The sequence below is a fragment of the Bombina bombina genome, chromosome 1, assembly GCF_027579735.1.
Source record: "Bombina bombina isolate aBomBom1 chromosome 1, aBomBom1.pri, whole genome shotgun sequence".
Lineage (NCBI taxonomy): Eukaryota > Metazoa > Chordata > Amphibia > Anura > Bombinatoridae > Bombina > Bombina bombina.
The window spans coordinates 126,895,842-126,913,765 of record NC_069499.1 but is presented as its reverse complement, the minus strand read 5'-3'; the positions used below and the strand labels follow the sequence as shown (position 1 = coordinate 126,913,765).

At 43.8% G+C, this 17,924-nt stretch overlaps 1 protein-coding gene across 3 annotated transcripts in view; it reads left to right on the top strand.

The window, feature by feature from the left end:
• Window positions 1-17,625, top strand: part of DDHD1 (DDHD domain containing 1) — a 428,406-nt gene extending 410,781 nt beyond the window's left edge. For all 3 annotated transcript variants that reach the window (XM_053697596.1, XM_053697597.1, XM_053697595.1), the window contains one exon: window positions 16,676-17,625. In XM_053697596.1, the coding sequence (XP_053553571.1) occupies window positions 16,676-16,860 (185 nt within the window). In that variant the 3' untranslated portion in view covers window positions 16,861-17,625. The remainder of the gene's footprint in view (window positions 1-16,675) is intronic.
• Window positions 17,626-17,924: the final 299 nt, after the last annotated feature.

The following is a 17,924-nucleotide window of genomic DNA, read 5'->3' as shown; positions in this document are numbered from 1 at the left end:
AGGTCATGACTTGAAAAATTTGTTTAGAATCTAGGAACCAGAAAAACCGTTTAGGAGCATAACATGTTTACTTTTCATTGTCTTAATATATTTTATACCTGGGCATTATGTATCAACAAGAGCAGGATAATATATGCATGTGCACTCTTTATGCTGCTGAGCCACTATTCTACATTCAGTCTGGGTCACTTTACATTTGCTGTAGTGTCCTGATAAGTTTGCACAGCTATGAGGTTTTTGTGTTTTTCCTAGGGATGAGTGAGTGCTGTCTCACAAAAGGCTGACACTTTGTATGTACAACTTCAGAGGGCTGCCAATAACGTGTGCCTGCACAGTCCATTTACAATTCAGAAAACTGAGCACATAAGCCATTGACATTATATGCATGTGGACTTAGATGATGCCCACAGCCTATGTGCGTGCTGTATACGTATGTTGTGCTTGGAGGTTCCAACAAGGAAGACTTAAAAAATTGCAGTTTATTAGGTGTTTATTGTCACACAACCTGGAACTCTGTGTTTGTCAAGCCCAGTTATTGACTTATTTTACTTCTGAATATAATATAAGTTTTTAAGTGGATATAGACACTGCCATAACCTTTCGAAGATTTGCATCCTTTATATACAGTTTCCTGTCAGCTTGTTTTTTATTTTCTTATAGTTAGGTATTGGGGGCTTTATATTTAATTAATCCTAAAGAGTGTTTCCATCTAAAGGTGAGGAGAGTCCACGGCTTCATTCATTACTGTTGGGAATCAAGAACCCGTCCACCAGGAGGATCCAAAGACACCCCAGTCAAAGGCCCAACCACCCCCCCCCCCCCCCACTTCCCTCATCCCCAGTCATTCTTTGCCTTTCTTCACAGGAGGATGGCAGAGGAGTGCCGGAGTTTCAGAGTAGTCTCTTATGGAGTGTAGTGCTCTTCGCAGTGGGACTGGCGTTTTAAGTAGTCCTGTCAGCATCTCAGTGAGAGCCTGGGCGAAAGTTAGAGTCCGGAGATGCAGGGAGAGTCTTTCTGTGAAACTATCTCATATTAACAGCTCCATAAGCAATCAGCGTTGACAAGTTTCGCTGCCTGCTTTCTTCACTCAAGTCCATGTCAGGAGCGAGGCTACTAACCTGTCACACTTGAAGGGCCGTGTTCCTGTTCCACGGCGTAGATTCTGGTAAGATCGTTTCATTTTTTTTATTAATGATGATAACGTCACAGTGTGGCGCCTTTTTATCTTTACAGAATCAAGGGTTAATATTCCTGGAAGGGGGATTATTGAACAGGAGGGGTATACATGATATTGTTTGTGTCATTGCTGCGTTATGTGCGGGATGAGGCTCTGGCAATGTGTGGAACTTTCAGGTTACTTGCGGAAACTTTGCACGGCCATTTTTTGGCGCGTTTTCCCTAGTGCAGGGGTATTCCTGTCAGGCATTCCATGTGACTGAATGTGGCTATCTATCCTTTCCTGTTGATCTGTGGCGCAGGAGACGTAGCGGTTTCTGTAGTCCGGGTCCTAGGAGGTGGTGAGTGCCCGGGCCATTGGTGGTATAAAGATGCCTTTTAATAAATAAAGTTAGTCTAACCAAACGCGCAAGCAATGGAAGACTGACGCGTTGGAAGGCTCTCCTTCCTTAATAAAGTCTCATTCCTGTGTTTATTGTGAGGAGGTTCTGGGAGATCAGCCTGCTCAACTATGTTCCACATGTCTTGATAAGTTTGCAACATCTAAATGTAAACAGATGTCTGGTACTACTGAGCCATCCACCTCTGAAAGTTCTTCGTCCCAGGAGGTGTGTTCCCTAAATTCATCTCCGATTGCACTTGCAGTGCCCTGGGGTCCAACCGTTACTGCTTCGGGAGAGATTCATTGGCCGTCAGCCTTTGCGGACCAACCGGAATCGGGGGTTTTGAAAGTGATCCATGCCTTACCACGTTCTGCTAAGCGCAACCATAGGGTTTATCATAGCGGCCCGGCCCAGGGTTTGTCCATGCTGATCCAGAAGCTCTGTACGATGATGAGGCCCACTCCAACTCTTCGGAGGAGGCCCCTTCTGGGTCGGAGTCTGCATCATCTAAACCTCCGGCGGAGGAGGAGCCTGGTTATAGGTTTAGGATGGAGAATTTGTGCTTTCTGCTACAACAGGTGCTTGCTACTCTAAAGGTTCCGGAACCTAAGATACTGGAGGGACCTGCGTTTCCTAAGCTTGACAAGGTATACGGGGACAGGGTAGTGCCTCAGTCCTTCCTGGTTCCCGTTAAGATGGCAAATATTATTAAGAATGAATGGGAGCGATTAGGGCCGCCCTTTTCCCCTTTTTCTATAGTTTGTCGTTTAAAGAGCCCATGGATAAAAAGCTGGAAAACATTTTGAGAAAGATTTTTCAGCACACAGGGTTTGTATTTCAGCCAGCAGCGGCCGTTGCGGTGGTCGCTGGAGCTGCGACATATTGGTGTGAATCCCTGTGTGAAATGGTCGAGGGGGAGACTTCCATCGACGAGATACAGGAAAAGATTAAGGCGCTGTAGGTCGCCAATTCTTTCATCTGTGATGCCAATATGCAAATTATTTGCCTGACTGCTAAGGTGTCAGGTTTTTCTGTTTTAGCACGCAAGGCTCTTTGGCTAAAATTTTGGTCTGCGGACATGAGCGAGGCTGTTGTCCCTGCCTTTTCAAGGAAAGATCCTGTTCAGTCCAGGATTGGATTCGATTATATCCACGGTTACGGGAGGCAAGGAAGCTTTCCTCCCGCAGGATAAGAAGGCTAAGCCTAAGGGATATACTTTTCGTCCCTTTCGTGCGGACAAGGCCCAGCGCCAGCAACCCTCCACGAAAGCGGACCAGTCTAAGGGATCTTGGAAGCCGGCTCAGTCTTGGAATAAGTCTCTAAGCAGAGCAAGAAGCCCCCAGAGACAAAGTCGGCATGAAGGGACAGCCCCCGACCGGTCTCCGGATCTCGTAGGGGGCAGATTATCTCTATTCTCAGATGCATGGTTACAGGACGTTCAGCACCCTTGGGTGCTAGAAGTTGTCTCCCATGGTTACAGGATAGGGTTCAGATCCCATCCGCCTAAGGGCAGATTCCTCCTGTCAAACCTGTCTTCAAGACCGGAGAAGAGAGAGGCCTTTCTAGAGTGTGTGAGAGTTCTTGTCTCTCTCGGGGTTATCGTACAAGTACCCCTAGCAGGAAGGGGTTTAGGGTACTATTCCAACCTTTTTGTGGTTCCAAAGAAGGAGGGCACGTTCCTCCCGATTCTGGACCTAAAGTGTTTAAACAAGTTTGAGTGTTCTATCGTTCAAAATGGAAACGATCAGATCTATTCCACCCCTAGTTCAAGAGGAACAGTTCATAATGACTATAGATTTGAAGGACGCTTACTTTCATGTGCCAATTCACAGGGACCACAAGTTCCTAAGATTTGCATTTCTGGACCAACACTTCCAGTTTGTGGCCCTTCCCTTTGGTCTGGCGACGGCCCTGAGAGTCTTTACGAAGGTACTGGGGGTGCTACTTGCAGTGGCAAGAGGCGTTGCGGTGGCGCCTTTCCTAGACGACATCCTGGTTCAGGCGCCATCGGTCAGCCTCGCAGAGGATCATTCAAGGGCTCTTCTTCTTCTGCTCCAATCTCACGGTTGAAAGATCAACTCAGGAAAGAGTTCCCTGATTCCCAGCAACAGGGTGGAGTTCCTGGGCACAATAATAGACTCTATGTCCATGAAGATATTTCTCACAGATCAGCGGCTCAGGAAGCTTGCGTCCACCTGTCTTGCCCTTCAGTCCTCCTCAAGCCCATCGGTAGCTCAATGTATGGAGGTGATAGGTCTCATGGTGTCAAGCATAGATGTCAACCCATTCACCAGGTTCCACCTCAGACCTCTTCAATTGTGCATGTTGAGACAGTGGAGCGGCGATCATTCAGATCTATCACAGCTGATATCCCTGGATGCTCGGACTCAGAACTCCCTCTCCTAGTGGAGTCGTCCGGAGCAGCTGTCCATGGGGACATCCTTCTTGAGACCATCCTGGGAGATTGTGACCACGAACGCCAGTCTGTCAGGATGGGAAGCTATTTGGGGTGCCAGGATGGCCCAAGGAAGGTGGTCCAGGGAGGAGTCTCTCCTTCCGATCAACATCCTAGAACTACGAGCAATCTACAATGCTCTGAAGGCTTGGCCTTCTCTGGGATCGGTCTTTTTCATCAGATTCCAGACCGACAACATTACCTCGATGGTTTACATCATCCATCAGGGGGGGTACGAGGAGCTCCCTCGCGATGAGGGAGGTGTCTCAGAGTCCCACGTCTGCTCGCTCTCAGCAATTCACGTTCCGGGTGTGGACAACTGGGATGCAGACTTTCTCAGCAGACATTCCTTCCATCCGGGGAAATATTCTCTTCACCCTGAAGTGTTTGCGGAGATTTTTCACAGATGGGGAACGCCGGAGATAGATCTCACGGTGTCCAGACTCAATTGCAAACTACCTTGATACAGGTCGAGGTCCAGGTATCCCCAGGCAGAGCTGATAGATGCCTTAGTGGTTCCTTGGAGATTCAGCCTAACTTACATTTTTCCTCCATTACCACTTCTACCTCGCATAGTGGCATGCATCCAACAGGTGCGGGCCTCGGCCATTCTGATTGCTCCTTCGTGGCTGCGGAGGACGTGATTTGCAGATCTGGTAGGGATGTCATCCTCTCCGCCATGGAGGTTACCCTGTCGCAGGGATCTGCTGTCACAGGGCCCCTTTCAGCATCAAAATCTAGATTCTCTTAGGCTGACTGCGTGGAGATTAAATGCCTAGTCTTGGCAAAGAGAGGCTTTTCTGAAAGTGTTATTGATACTCTAATTCAGGCAAGGAAGCCAGTCATTCGTCGCATCTACCATAAGGTGTGGAGGACTTACTTGTCCTGGTGTGAGAAGCATGGATATCCTTGGCATAAGGTGAAGGTATCCAGGATTCTGTCCTTTCTCCAAGATGGTTTGAAGAAGGGTCTTGCCGCTAGTTCCTTGAAGGGACAGATCTTGGCATTATCAGTCTTGATTCGCTGAGCTCCCTGACATCTAATCTTTTGTTAAGGCTCTGTCTAGAATCAGACCTGTCTTTAGGCAGACTTGGAGCCTAAAATTAGTCCTTAAGGTACTGCAGAGGGTTCCGTTTGAACCTATGCATTCCATAAGACATTAAGATTTTGTCCTGGAAGGTTCTCTTCCTGTTGGCTATTGCATCGGCACACAGAGTATCTGAGCTAGCTGCCTTGCAATGTGACCTTCCTTATCTGGTGTTTCATGCGGATAAGGCTGTACTACGCACTGGGTTGGGGTTTCTCCCCAAGGTGGTGTCTAACCGTAACATCAATCAGGAAATCATTGTTCCTTCTTTGTGTCCTAACCCTCCTTCTTCTAAGGAGAGGTTACTTCATAACCTGCTATATAAAAGACAAAACAAAGGGGCGCCTCATGTAGTATCATCAAATAAGCATAAAGCCACAGAAAAAAGCCAAATGGGTACTCCCAAGGCTTTGGAGCACACCTATGTGCTTGTAGGGACAGGCTGCAGATTTTATCAGGTGTGACAGCTCACCCACAGAGGATATCAGTCATTAACTGTAGTAGGAAAATAAAACACAGGAAAAGCACCAAATTGTGCAGATCACAAAGGATATGGTGTTTGACTTAGCACAAAGAAAGATTGGGTACTCACATATTAGATGAGCACACTTATGTGCTAGTAGGAGCAAGCTGGCATATTATGGTAAGGTGTGTCAGCTCACCACCAAGGGACTTTTCCTTAGGATGCAATATCCAAAAGTGGCAGACTTCAGTGTGTTAAGTTCCACTCCAAGCAGGTGCAGGCAGGTAAAATCACTCACAAGAGTCTGCCACTCCTACCCCAGTAGGACCTTTTCTGATGCAGTGGGAAATGGCTGGATGCCGAGTTAGGGCTTTGGATTCAGTGCTGCACAGTGCACATCTAAAACAGCACATGGCACTAGCTTGGCATGTCACATGACAACGGCACGGTCTGGCACAGTTATATATAAGCAGAATACTTTTGACTGTGACAGTATTAGGACTGAATGTGTGTGTTCCCCATGTCACATCAGCAGTCTGGTATGAACCATAAAAAAAAAAAAAAAAATTTTTTTTTTTTTTTAGGACTCTTGGGCCCCTCAACAGAGACTGGGCAGCTGCCCCTTTTGCCCTGTGTTAAAGACGGTCCTGGCTAGATCGATTACTTCATTTAAACCAGAGGGATACAATGTTTGGAATATGTAAATCCAAAATGTCTCTCTCTGGCGTAACCGAGTATATCTATTCACACCCGCTCTGGGGGCAATGTATTCCAGAGGGGTAATTCGATATGTTTGGTGGTCACCATTGTGTTGGACTGTGCTGTGTCTTGATATATTATGTTTCATGCTGCAAGCTTTTATATTTCTCCAATGCTCGCTCCACCTAGTTCGAATATTCCTGCACGTGCGGCTCAAATATTGCAGTCCGCATTTGCACGTCAGCACATAGATTACATAACAGGTGCCACAGTCAATTCTGTTTTTATGTCAATAATTTCTCCTGTGGTGTGGCATTTTATAGCTTTGCTCCCATGTGTGATATGCTTACACATGTGGCACCTGGCTTTATTGCATCTATAGGTTCCTGTTCTCTCTTTATTGGCCTGATAAATTGGATCATGTATATTCTTTTTCTTTGAAATTGCCACTTTACTTGGCGCAAGTTTCTGTTTAAGCGTGGGTGCTCTGCGAAATACTACTTTAGGATTTTTATTTTCTATGCTGTTTTTGAGAATAGGGTCTTTAAGAATGATAGGCCAATGTCTGTTTAAAATTGGTCTAATTTGTTTGTGCTCTGAATTGTATTGTGTAATGAATATAGGGCCCTTAGTTTGTTTCTCATCTTTAGAAATATCATGCTCTTCTGACGCCGGCATAAGGACAACATTCCTATCTTCATTCCTAGCCTTCATATATAGCTATCAATAACTAAGTCTTTCGGATAGCCCTTTTCTTTAAATCTCTCAATTAGAATTTCAGATTGGTTATCATATAAGGCCATAGTGCTGCAGTTTCTTCTAATACGTCTGAACTGACTATAGGGGATGTTGGTCTTCCAGCTATTCAAATGATTACTCGAGAAATGGAGGAAATTATTGCTATCTACCTCCTTGAAATAGGTGGAAGACTCAACACCCCCCATACAAGTCCACCTTAGATTTACATCTAAAAATTCAATTGTTTCTTTTTGTATGTTATGAGTAAATAATATACCCATATTGTTTGAATTAAGACTATCCAAAAATAATATTGCATTCTCTAAGGTACCATTCCATATGAAGATCAGATCATCTAAGATCAGATCATCATTTTTTTTGGTCTAGTTTACTTTGTTCACTTGACATCTTTGGTTAAAGGGCATACCTAGGTAGGTTCAGCAGAGGCTGTGCACTACTGTGAGCTAGCTGCTGATTGGTGGTTGCACATAGATGCCTCTTGCCATTGGCTCACTTTATGCTAGCTCCCAGTCATGCATTACTGCCCTGGAGATTACTATTTGTTGAACTCCTCTGCAGGGGTTACACATATAGATATATATAAGCAACAGCGCACTAACACTTTAGAGCATTTTCCTTATGCACTATTGTGTCCCTTTAGAGGAAAACAAAACATAACATTATAAAATGTTTCCTTTATACCTCTCCCCTTGAGACAAACAACATTCAACAGACTTTTCAAGGGGTGTGTCCCAGGTCTGTTAAACGATGCATAATGTGCAAACAAACTAACATCATATAAAATTTTGGAGATATACATTATGAATTACAAATGTTGAAATATAAAATAATTTGGAATATGTTGTTGATGATGAACTGTATATGGTAGGAAAATGCTGTGAATATATCATACATTGTATAATATGAATGTGAAAGAATGTTTTATATTCATGATTACATTGTTTCCACATGTTTAGAGATTATGGATATGAATTGCTGTATAGATTTTCACTTTATACCTTTGTTTTATTTTAACACACTAGACTGATACCTTTGCAAATAAACACTGAAACAGTCAGGTGTTGAAGGTTACCAATTAAGGGTACACACCCTTAGGATAGAGAGGAAAAATGTTAGTTAGCACTAGTTAGTAGGTATATAAAGCAGGACAGTAGCAGGGTAAAAAATATGCCTGAGGAAACGGCGTATGAGCCGAGAAACGCGTTGCATTTACACAGGGCTTGACTGTATGCCCCTAGTTCACTCCTTTGTTTATGTATTTTAATTTGTTTTTAATAAATAGAACTTTTTAATTTTTAAAAAATACTCTTGTTAGTGATTTTACCTGCCTGCACCTGCTTGGAGTGGAACTTAACACACTGAAGTCTGCCACTTTTGGATATTGCATCCTAAGGAAAAGTCCCTTGGTAGTGAGCTGACACACCTTACCATAATATGCCAGCTTGCTCCTACTAGCACATAAGTGTGCTCATCTAATATGTGAGTACCCAATCTTTCTTTGTGCTAAGTCAAACACCATATCCTTTGTGATCTGCACAATTTGGTGATTTTCCTGTGTTTTATTTTCCTACTACAATTAATGACTGATATCCTCTGTGGGTGAGCTGTCACACCTGATAAAATCTGCTGTCTGTCCCTACAAGCACATAGGTGTGCTCCAGAGCCTTGTGAGTACCCATTTGGCTTTTTTCTGTGGCTTTATGCTTATTTGATGATACTACACATGAGGCGCCCCTTTGTTTTGTCTTTTATATAGCATCTCTGGACCATTGTTGGTGAGGAGGAAGCTGCCATCGTTGGGAAGATACACTTCTTAATCTGAAATTGAACTTTCCTTTAACATGCCAACTTGCTGGCAATTCTAATTGTATTCACATGCTTCTATATCATTGAGGTTATCACTAGCTATTTATTAGCGCTCACCCTTTTGTGGTGTAGATACTTCATAACCTGAATGTGGTTCGTGCCTTGAAGTTTTATCTTCAGGCTACCAAGGATTTCAGACAGTCTACGTCTTTTTGTGGAACCTTTGCTACTTCTTTGTCTTTTTGGTTGAGGAGTATGATTCGCTTGGCTTATGAGACAGCGGGACATAGGCCTCCTCAGAGGATTACAGCTCATTCCACTAGAGCTGTGGCTTGGTCTTGGGCCTTCAAGAATGAGGCCTCTATGGAGCAAATTTGTAAGGCGGCTACCTGGTCCTCCTTACACACTTTTACAAAGTTTTACAAATTTAACGTGTTTGCTTCTGCGGAAGCTGTTTTTGGGAGAGGTTTTGCAGGCTGTGGTGCTCTCGGGTTAGGGTCCGCCTTTTTACCCTCCCGGTTTCATTCAGTGTCCTCTAGAGCTTGGGTATATGTTCCCAACAGTAATGAATGAAGCTGTGGACTCTCCTCCCCTTTAGATGGAAAACATAAATTATGCTTACCTGATCATTTCATTTCCATCGAGGGGAGGAGAGTCCACGGCTCCCGCCCGTGTCTCCTATGGGCGGACCTAAAGTTATTACTCTTCTGGTACCTTTTTTTACGCTGATATTTCTCCTACTGTTCCTGGTTCCCTCGGCTGGGTTGTCTTTTCCTCCTCCTGGTGGCCGGGTTCTTGATTCCCAACAGTAATGAATGCCATGGAATCTCCTCCCCTCGATGGAAATTAAATTATCAGGTAAGCATAATTTTATGTTTTTGTACACGTAAAGTAAAAAAAAAAAAAGTTTGTTACCTCTCTTATTACTCCTGCTGTAAGGATTCAGCCACTGCAACATTTGTTAGGACTCTGTGGAGATGGTTTAGGGTAATGACATGCAGACCCTCAATGCTCTGGTTTTTCCCCTTGCTTAGCTCTTTGTAGTCTATGGGCTGTGGTCTTACTTTCTGGGTTTTTATTACTTTAAAATCCATGGGACAGTATAAGTGCTTTGCAGGAGCAGTATAGGTCCATGTTGGGAGTCTTCCAGCATGTTAATAGTCACTATAGATTTTTGCCTCTCCTGTACCCTCTTGTGTAGTACAGGTTGTGCTACAAACTTTAAGATTGCCGGCTTAATGCTTAGCAAAGTTTTTAAAGGTTAACTTTAGATGATTACATACTAAATACTATCATGTAGATGCTGCTTTTTACTTGTTTCCATGTATATTATTTCTCTATTAGTAGTTTGAAGAATAGTGTGTTATTTTACAGCAGAACCACTATCCTGTAGTCCTGGATATACACATAGCTTGTATACATACATCATTTTAACAAGGCTCTTTTTATAAGGGCAGTTTCTATTTAGTCATTTGAAACAGCTATCATGTGAAGGCCCATGCAAGGCAGCAGTGTTGAGTTAATCTTACATATTTCTGAAGCTCCGCTAGTTGAATGACTACGCTTCTTCTGAGATTGTTTGGCAGGAATGTTGTAATTCCAAAGTATTTTGTGATTGTTATTTGCTGTTTCTCAGTATTTTCTTCTTAAATGGAAAGAGTCCACAGCTGCATTCATTACTTTTGGGAAATAAGAGCCTGGCCACCAGGAGGAGGCAAAGACAAACCCAGCCAAAGGCTTAAAAACTCCTCCCACTCCCCTCACCCCCCAGTCATTCTTTCCTTTCGTCCCAGGTTGGCAGAGACGTGTCAGAATTTTTAATTTTTGTTTTTGTCTCTTATGGAGGGTAGTACTCTTCGGCATGGGACAAGAGTTTTAAGTAATCCTGTCAGCCTCTCAGTGAGGGCTTGGATGAAAGTTAGAGTTCGGAGATGCAGGGAGAGTCTCTCTGCGAAACCATCCCGACTCATATTAATAGCTCCTCAAGCAATCAGCGTTGTTGAACTTTGCTCCGCTGCCTGCTTTTTTCTCTCAAGTCCATGGCAGAGGTGATGCCACTATTCGTCACACTTGAAAGGCCGTGTTCCTGTTCCACAGCGTAGATTCCGGTAAGATCGTTTCATTTTACTTTATCGTCAATGTACTGTAATGTGAATTTAATGGCTACCATACCTTTGCTGGTCTAACTATGACATAAGGGTCTCAGTGAGTCTCTGTTAGTATCTTGGAATCGAGGGTTAATATCTCCTTGGGGGTTATTGAACAGGGGGGTTTATAATCATGTTTGTTATGTGATTCAACCTGCTTATGTGTGATGTTTATGGGCTCGTGGTTGGAACTTTGAGGCCTTTGGAATTGACGCAGCCTTTTGGTTGGGTGCGCTTTTTTGGACTGTATGGTTCACCTTGTGTTTGGGCGTGGTTACGCTTTGTTCCCCTCTTCTGCATTCCTGACTGTGTGGCAAAGGAGATATTCTAGTCCGCAGGGGTCTGGTCATAGGAGGTGGTGAGTGCCCCAGCCATTGTGGGTGTCAGGTGCCATTTTTGTTTTAATAGTTTAGTCCATATTGATATTTCCTCTAACCAGTTATGGAGGATTCTGATGTATGGAGGATTCTGATACCAAGACTATTTTAATTTCAGATTCTGTGTCCGGTGATGACTCCGGATTGGCCTCGTTGACACATGTTGACCAGTTTTGTTCCATATGCCATATGAGAGCGCCTGGATTCTTGGGCTCGGGGAATCAGGGGACTGCTGAGCCATCTGTCTCTGGGGGCCCAGTCCTCCAGGAGGCGAGTTCCCTACCAATTCATACTTCTACACATGCGGGTAACCCAGTCTGTGGTTCCTCCATGCGGGGTGGAGTGTTTCCCCCCCCCCCCCCCAGAGGTTGCATCACGTTTTCACTTCCAAATAATGTTAGCGATGGTCTGCAGAGTCCAGATGTTAATTTAAGATTGTGCTCTTGCCCTGTTGTCTCGGGTCTTCTGCCTTGAGGTGGGCCTCTACAGTTACTCGTGCGTGTAACTGTTCCGGAATGTTGTGCCTTTCGTTACAGGATTGCGCGCCTTAGCGTGTTTCTTAGACATCTTTTTTCAGTTATTGAATGACCCTATCGTTAACAGATATGGGGACTTTCAGTCTGATAATTTGAATGGTGCACCTCATTAAGACATGTGGGGTTATCTCTGGTTTGTCATTTGTTTGAGATCTTTCCCAGTTTTTTTGTAAGATAGGGCTCCGTTTGGCTGGTCCTGCGGGCAGGCCTGTGTCTTTTGGCTGTTAACCTTCTACCTTTTATTTTGTATCCGATGGGATGTCTTTTATTTGTGTTTGCTTCCTTCGGGAGCCATCTGGGATCGATACTCTTTGTTACTTCTTCGGAAATTGTTTGGACATGTTAGTCCTTTGTTTTATAATGTGTGTTTTCCTTTTTCCCCTATGTGGGAGAATTTATGCAGCTTGCCGGTTAGAACCCCGAGTACAGGCTGGTCCTGTCGGGTTTGTTTGGTTTGTGGCTGTTAAGATACCTGGCGCTGTTTCTGCTGGATCGGTAGTAGCGCTGAGTGCTCAAGTTATCATTGTTTTTTATGTTCAACTAAGTATTCGAGAGGACCTGTGGGTTCACGAGGCGGAAAATGATTGTTTCAGTCCTTATAGCCTTCAGTCATGGATGACCAGGCAGGGGAGGGTTCCGCTGCGTCTGACATCTGATTTCATCAGAACCTAGAGTTCCTCCTCCATGTGGGGGGGGCTGGCTGGCGTTGTGCTCCATTGCCACTGGTTGAGTGGTTTGGCCTTCAGTTTTTAGGCTTCTCGATGGTCCTATGGGGCTAGATCCAACAGCTTGTATGGATAGTTGTCCAGCATGCGGAAGGTTTTGTATTTTGAAACCTATTGTAGATTTTGACACCTTTAATGCGGTGCGTGTCAGCTGTTTCTAGTATATCTAGATATGGCTCTTACTCTAGGCCACATAAGGTCTGTCTGAGTTATGAGACCTTGGGTCTTTTTCCATTGTCCTGGGTGGGTTAGAGCTCCTTTTGGGGATCTGTGTTCCGGACGTTGGTTGATCCCTGTGGGGACTTGTTTAGCTCGAGTTTTCCTGGAGCTGTGAAGTTTTATCACCTTTTCTCTCCCCTGTGTCCTCTGCCTGTTTGGAGGTGATGGGGAGACTAACCCTGCTAGTAAGGTTTTGGGAACTTCGAGGTATCCCTTCTGTTGTCCTGTGGCCTTGTGAAGTATCTTCATTTGACTTTTAGCCTTGGTCCTTGGAGAGTTGAACTTTATCTAGGAATGGTTCCTTCATTTGGTCGGAGCTTTCAAGTTCTCTGCGCTGTCCGGATTTTCTGGATATGCTCCATTCCTTTTGTCTTGCTTTTTGGCCAGTCGGGGTGTTAAGTTCCAGGGTATAGTTGCCTGAACTACTAAGGTACCCGGATTTGTTTTTTCTTCCTGAGTCTTCCTCTTTTTGGGGCTTTGCTCCTGTCCCAGTTTTGGGTTGTTTGGATCTCAGGACTGGTCCATCTACCCGACCGGGTCAGGGTTGGCCCGGTCTATCGGAGTATTTATTACTCCTTGTCACAGAGTAACCCATGTCATCTGGGGTGATAGGTTTCTACCCAGCTGCTGGCGCTGGATTCCAGTCTTCTGGTGTGCCTTAGGGTTGCATTCCCCTGTTAGTTTGCCAGGGTACCCGTGGATTTTCTTCTTCAGGCAAATGGGTTGGCTGTGCCTCTGTTGGGCAAACTACTTGTGTGGGGGTCCTTTCTAGGACATTTGTGGGGGGGGGTTCTTCCCCCGTTTAGCCGGTGGCTTCAGGCCTTGAGGACGGTTATTGTCCTAACGGCCTCTTCTCTTTTTCTTTAGGGGATATTCGCTTCTTCAGGGGGTCCGTACTATGGGATTCTCCTTGTCGTGAAGTGGAGGGTGGCCTTGGTTCCACCTGGAATCTTGCTGGTTCCATGTCAGACTGTGGGGCCTTGTTTTGATAGATCCTTGGGTCTATGGCCTTGTCTGTTTTCAGAGTTGGGTTATACTTGTACTCTGGGGGGATGGCTCTGCCATCTTTACGCTCCTTCCTATACCAGTTTTGGGATTCTTTGTTCCCTTGTATTGGTGGCCCAGCTGGGTCTGCAGGTCAGGATGCCTGAGCGGTCTATGGGTCACAGTATCCTTTGGGATGTGTGAGCTTGCTGAGTCTATTCTGATAGCTCAGTCTGCTAGAAGATGGGTTTTCCTTTCTCTTTGCTCCTTTGACAGGAGACGGTTTCTTCTTCCTTCGAGTTCTGAGGGTAATTTCTCCTCGGGGGGCCTCGATGGAGGCTTTGTGTTCCCCTTTTTAGGGGCCTGTGAGTAGGTATGGCGGCTTAGGTTGCCTGGAGCGTGCCCTCTCTCGGGGGCTGTTTGTGCGGTCTGTTTCTTGATGACTGCTTCTTCCTTGCAGCTATCTGGACAGCTAGCTCCGCATACGAATGCACTGTTCCTACTCTGCACTGTAGCAAACTGAGGGTTGCAAGTTCGATCCCCAGCGTGGTCTACTCAGCCTTCTTCCTTTCGAGGTTGATAAGATGAGCAGCGCCTTGAGTCCCTTGAGAGGGATTAGCCGCGCTTTACAAGAACATTCATGTTTTAGCTCCTTCTGTGTTCTCAAACTTGGGGTTTCGCCTGGGTCTATTACACGCTTTCATGGTCGAATACTTGGGTATTCTATGGGCAGGCACTGGGAGGACTTTGCCTCTTTGGTTGTGTTCCATGCTTGCAGTATGTTGGGGAGATGTATTTTCGGTCTCCGTGCCCGGTTTTATCCCGGGTTTGGCTTGGTATATGCGTGGCCTCCTTCCCTGTTTGGATTCATTTGGGCCCACTCTTGGAAGTGCTGTTTTTTGCATTGAAGGACTTTTCGGTTTCCTCTGTCCTCCTTTGCCTTGTTCCCTTCGGGGATTTCGGCTGGTTTACCCTTCGTTTGTGTGGGGTGAGTGGTGGGGGACCGTCTGTTGGGCGACGGTGTCTCTTGGTGGACTGTTGGTGGAGTCGGTTTTGCAGTCTCTAATTTGGCTCTGGACTGGCTGCGAGTCAGTGTCACTGGGGCTTTTCCTTTTAAATAAAAATTTCTCGACTTCGGACGAAGCAGGATTTTTTTATTGGGTAGAGGTTCAGGCCTGGTGCCCTCAGTATGGGCCGCCTATTGTACCCTCCCGTCTTGGCATTCAGTGTCCTCTATAACTTGGGTATTGTTTTCCCAAAAGTAATGAATGCAGCTGTGGACTCTTTCCATTTAAGAAGAAAAACATAAATTATGCTTACCTGATCATTTCCTTTTCTTCTGATGGAAAGAGTCCACAGCTCCCCACCCTAATTTTATGTGGGGCGTCCTTATTATTCTGGCACCTTTCACCCCGATATTTCTTCTACTGTTCATTGTTCCTCGGCAGAATGACTGGGGGATGAGTGGAGTGGGAGGAGTATTTAAGCCTTTGGCTGGGGTGTCTTTGCCTCCTCCTGGTGGCCAGGTTCTTAATTCCCAAAAGTAATGAATGCAGCTGTGGACTCTTTCCATCAGAAGAAAATTAAATTATCAGGTAAGCATAATTTATGTTTTTACATTTATAAACATAATATTTTAGTCTACAATACAACTCTGCAATCCAAAGATAGACAACACTATTTACTTTTTTTTTTACTATTTTCAGATAACTTAAGGACATATGACTGAATTTTTCCGTCATAAAACAATTGAGCAAACTGAAAGCTGTGTCCTTAAAGGGTTAACAGGAAAACTAGTAAACAATTACACAGTAAACCCAATACAGGAACAAAAAAATTATTCATTCTCTCATATACACCCCACACCTGATATGTTTCTTGCTTTGGAAAACTCAGTATTCAAAACACTAAATCAGGTCTGTTATCTTGTCATTTCACCTTACATTGAACTTGCCTTCACTCCATATATACAAATCCTGCCATGGGTACCAAACAAAGAGAGAAGCGCTCTACCATGGGTACCCATGGAACGTCTCTAAAATGTACCCTTACCTTACCCAAGACACAAAATAAATCACCTCCTCGTTTTTTCTTGTATTGACTACTGCAACCTAATCCTAAGTGTTTTACCCAACGCCTGTCTCCTCCCCTCCAATCTATCATCTATGCTTCAGCCTCAATTCCTCCTGTATTTGCCACATTTTATCTGGTCTCTTACAAGTATTGTATCATTGTGTTACTTACATGACTTGTACCCATGGACAGTGCTATCAACAATCTAATACCCAACTATATTTCTTCACTTATCTCAAATACTCCCTGAAACACCCTCTTAAATCAACTTCTAACCTACATTTGGACACTCCTATTATTGATGCTTCCCTTTGCCCCCTCCAAGACTTCTCACGGGCTATTCCTACCTTGTGCAACCGACTACACTGGTTCCTTAGACCGCATCCAACTAAAGGTTTCAAGCTCTCTTTGAAAACCCACCTATTAAAACAGGTTTACCACCTATCATCTGAAAGTCACTTTAGGTAAGCTGGCATTAGTGGCTCCTCCCATGTAAGCCTAAAACCTGTCATGGCATGTTCTGTCCAGTTTGAATGTTTTAAAATATGATGGAGTAAAAGTTGTTAGCACATTTCTAAGGCCGTTTCTAAAATCCTGCATGCTTCATAATTTAGCTTGTTTGAATTTAATTAAATTGCCATGTACGTTGCCGTTTTTGGTATGAAAACACAGCGGTAAATTAGCTGGTGAGCTTTTGTATTTAGTTGTTGCATACAGGCTATATCATATTTATGTATTGTTTGTATTAGCTGGGCTAATGTCACTTTTTTTTATTTCTTGTTCCAGTGGAGTTGGAGCACCGGATTGACTTTGAGTTAAGAGAAGGTCTTGTGGAAAGTAGATACTTATCAGCTGTGACTTCCCATACAGCGTACTGGGCTTCAATGGATGTGGCCCTCTTCCTTCTGACATTTTTGTATAAAGAAGGCCAAGAAGAGGAGGAAGTCAAACAAAACGTAGATGCACTTTAGTGATTGTTTTAAAAGGACTACAAAATAAATGGACAAACTGGATACTTTCTTGTTTGAAAATTGCAGATAAATAATGAGGCTTGAAGGTTTTTCGGTTAAAGTGCATGTTTGAATGTTCATTTGTTTTAGAGAGCAGCACTAAATTAGTACCCAAAATAACTTTACCATTTTATTTACAACTTTTGTTTTTTTTTAACTTTGTATTTAATACTTTCCTTTAAGAACATATTAACAAGCTACTTCTTGGTATGTAAACGTACATACATTGTAGGTAACACAGTAAGCCGATAGGTATGTACAGGTTCATGCAGAGGATGGGAATTCATTTCGTAACATCTCTCTAGGTTATTTTGCATAACTGACATTCTAGGAAACTGCTGCCGTCTTACCACTTTCAGAAATCGTAAGAAGATGATAGTTTTGTGACCTCATTGGAATCTGCGTTTTCTGCAGTAATCTAGAAGGCTTTGCAGATGTTAGTAAATGCTTAACCACAAATATTGGCAGAGCAAGATACTAACGTTTTGAAGTATTTATAATTTACTATTACCTCTCCTTGTTCTTTAATTTTGGTTATATGAAGCATTTATTTTTTTGTACTAATTTTTTTTTTTGACCTAGGAACCACATTAATTTTCTACATTTTTCTGACTGTATTTCCCAGAATGCATATCTTTGTACTAAAATAACTATGTGAACACTGTGGCACTCCGTAATATTTTCATTATAAAAAAAGAAATAAATTTTTGTGGTTTCACATACAAATTGTTTTTGGAAAGTACAGTGTAAGTTTTGAACGGTGTTTTGTGTAATTTGGGAGATATGCTTATGAAATCAACACAGGAGGCAGATTGTAATAGAGACTTGCAGTAGCAGAATAATGTGCCATTACAGCAACTATCTGATTTCAAGTATAATACAGTGTGTTGGCCAAATAGCAGCCGGGTTCCTCTATAACACTGATGCATGTGGTGAAGTTTTCCGCAGATTGAATATCATCATCTTTCTGTTGCATTGTATAACTGTTGTGAAGGAACTCAAAGCACAGATATTCTTCTAATCAC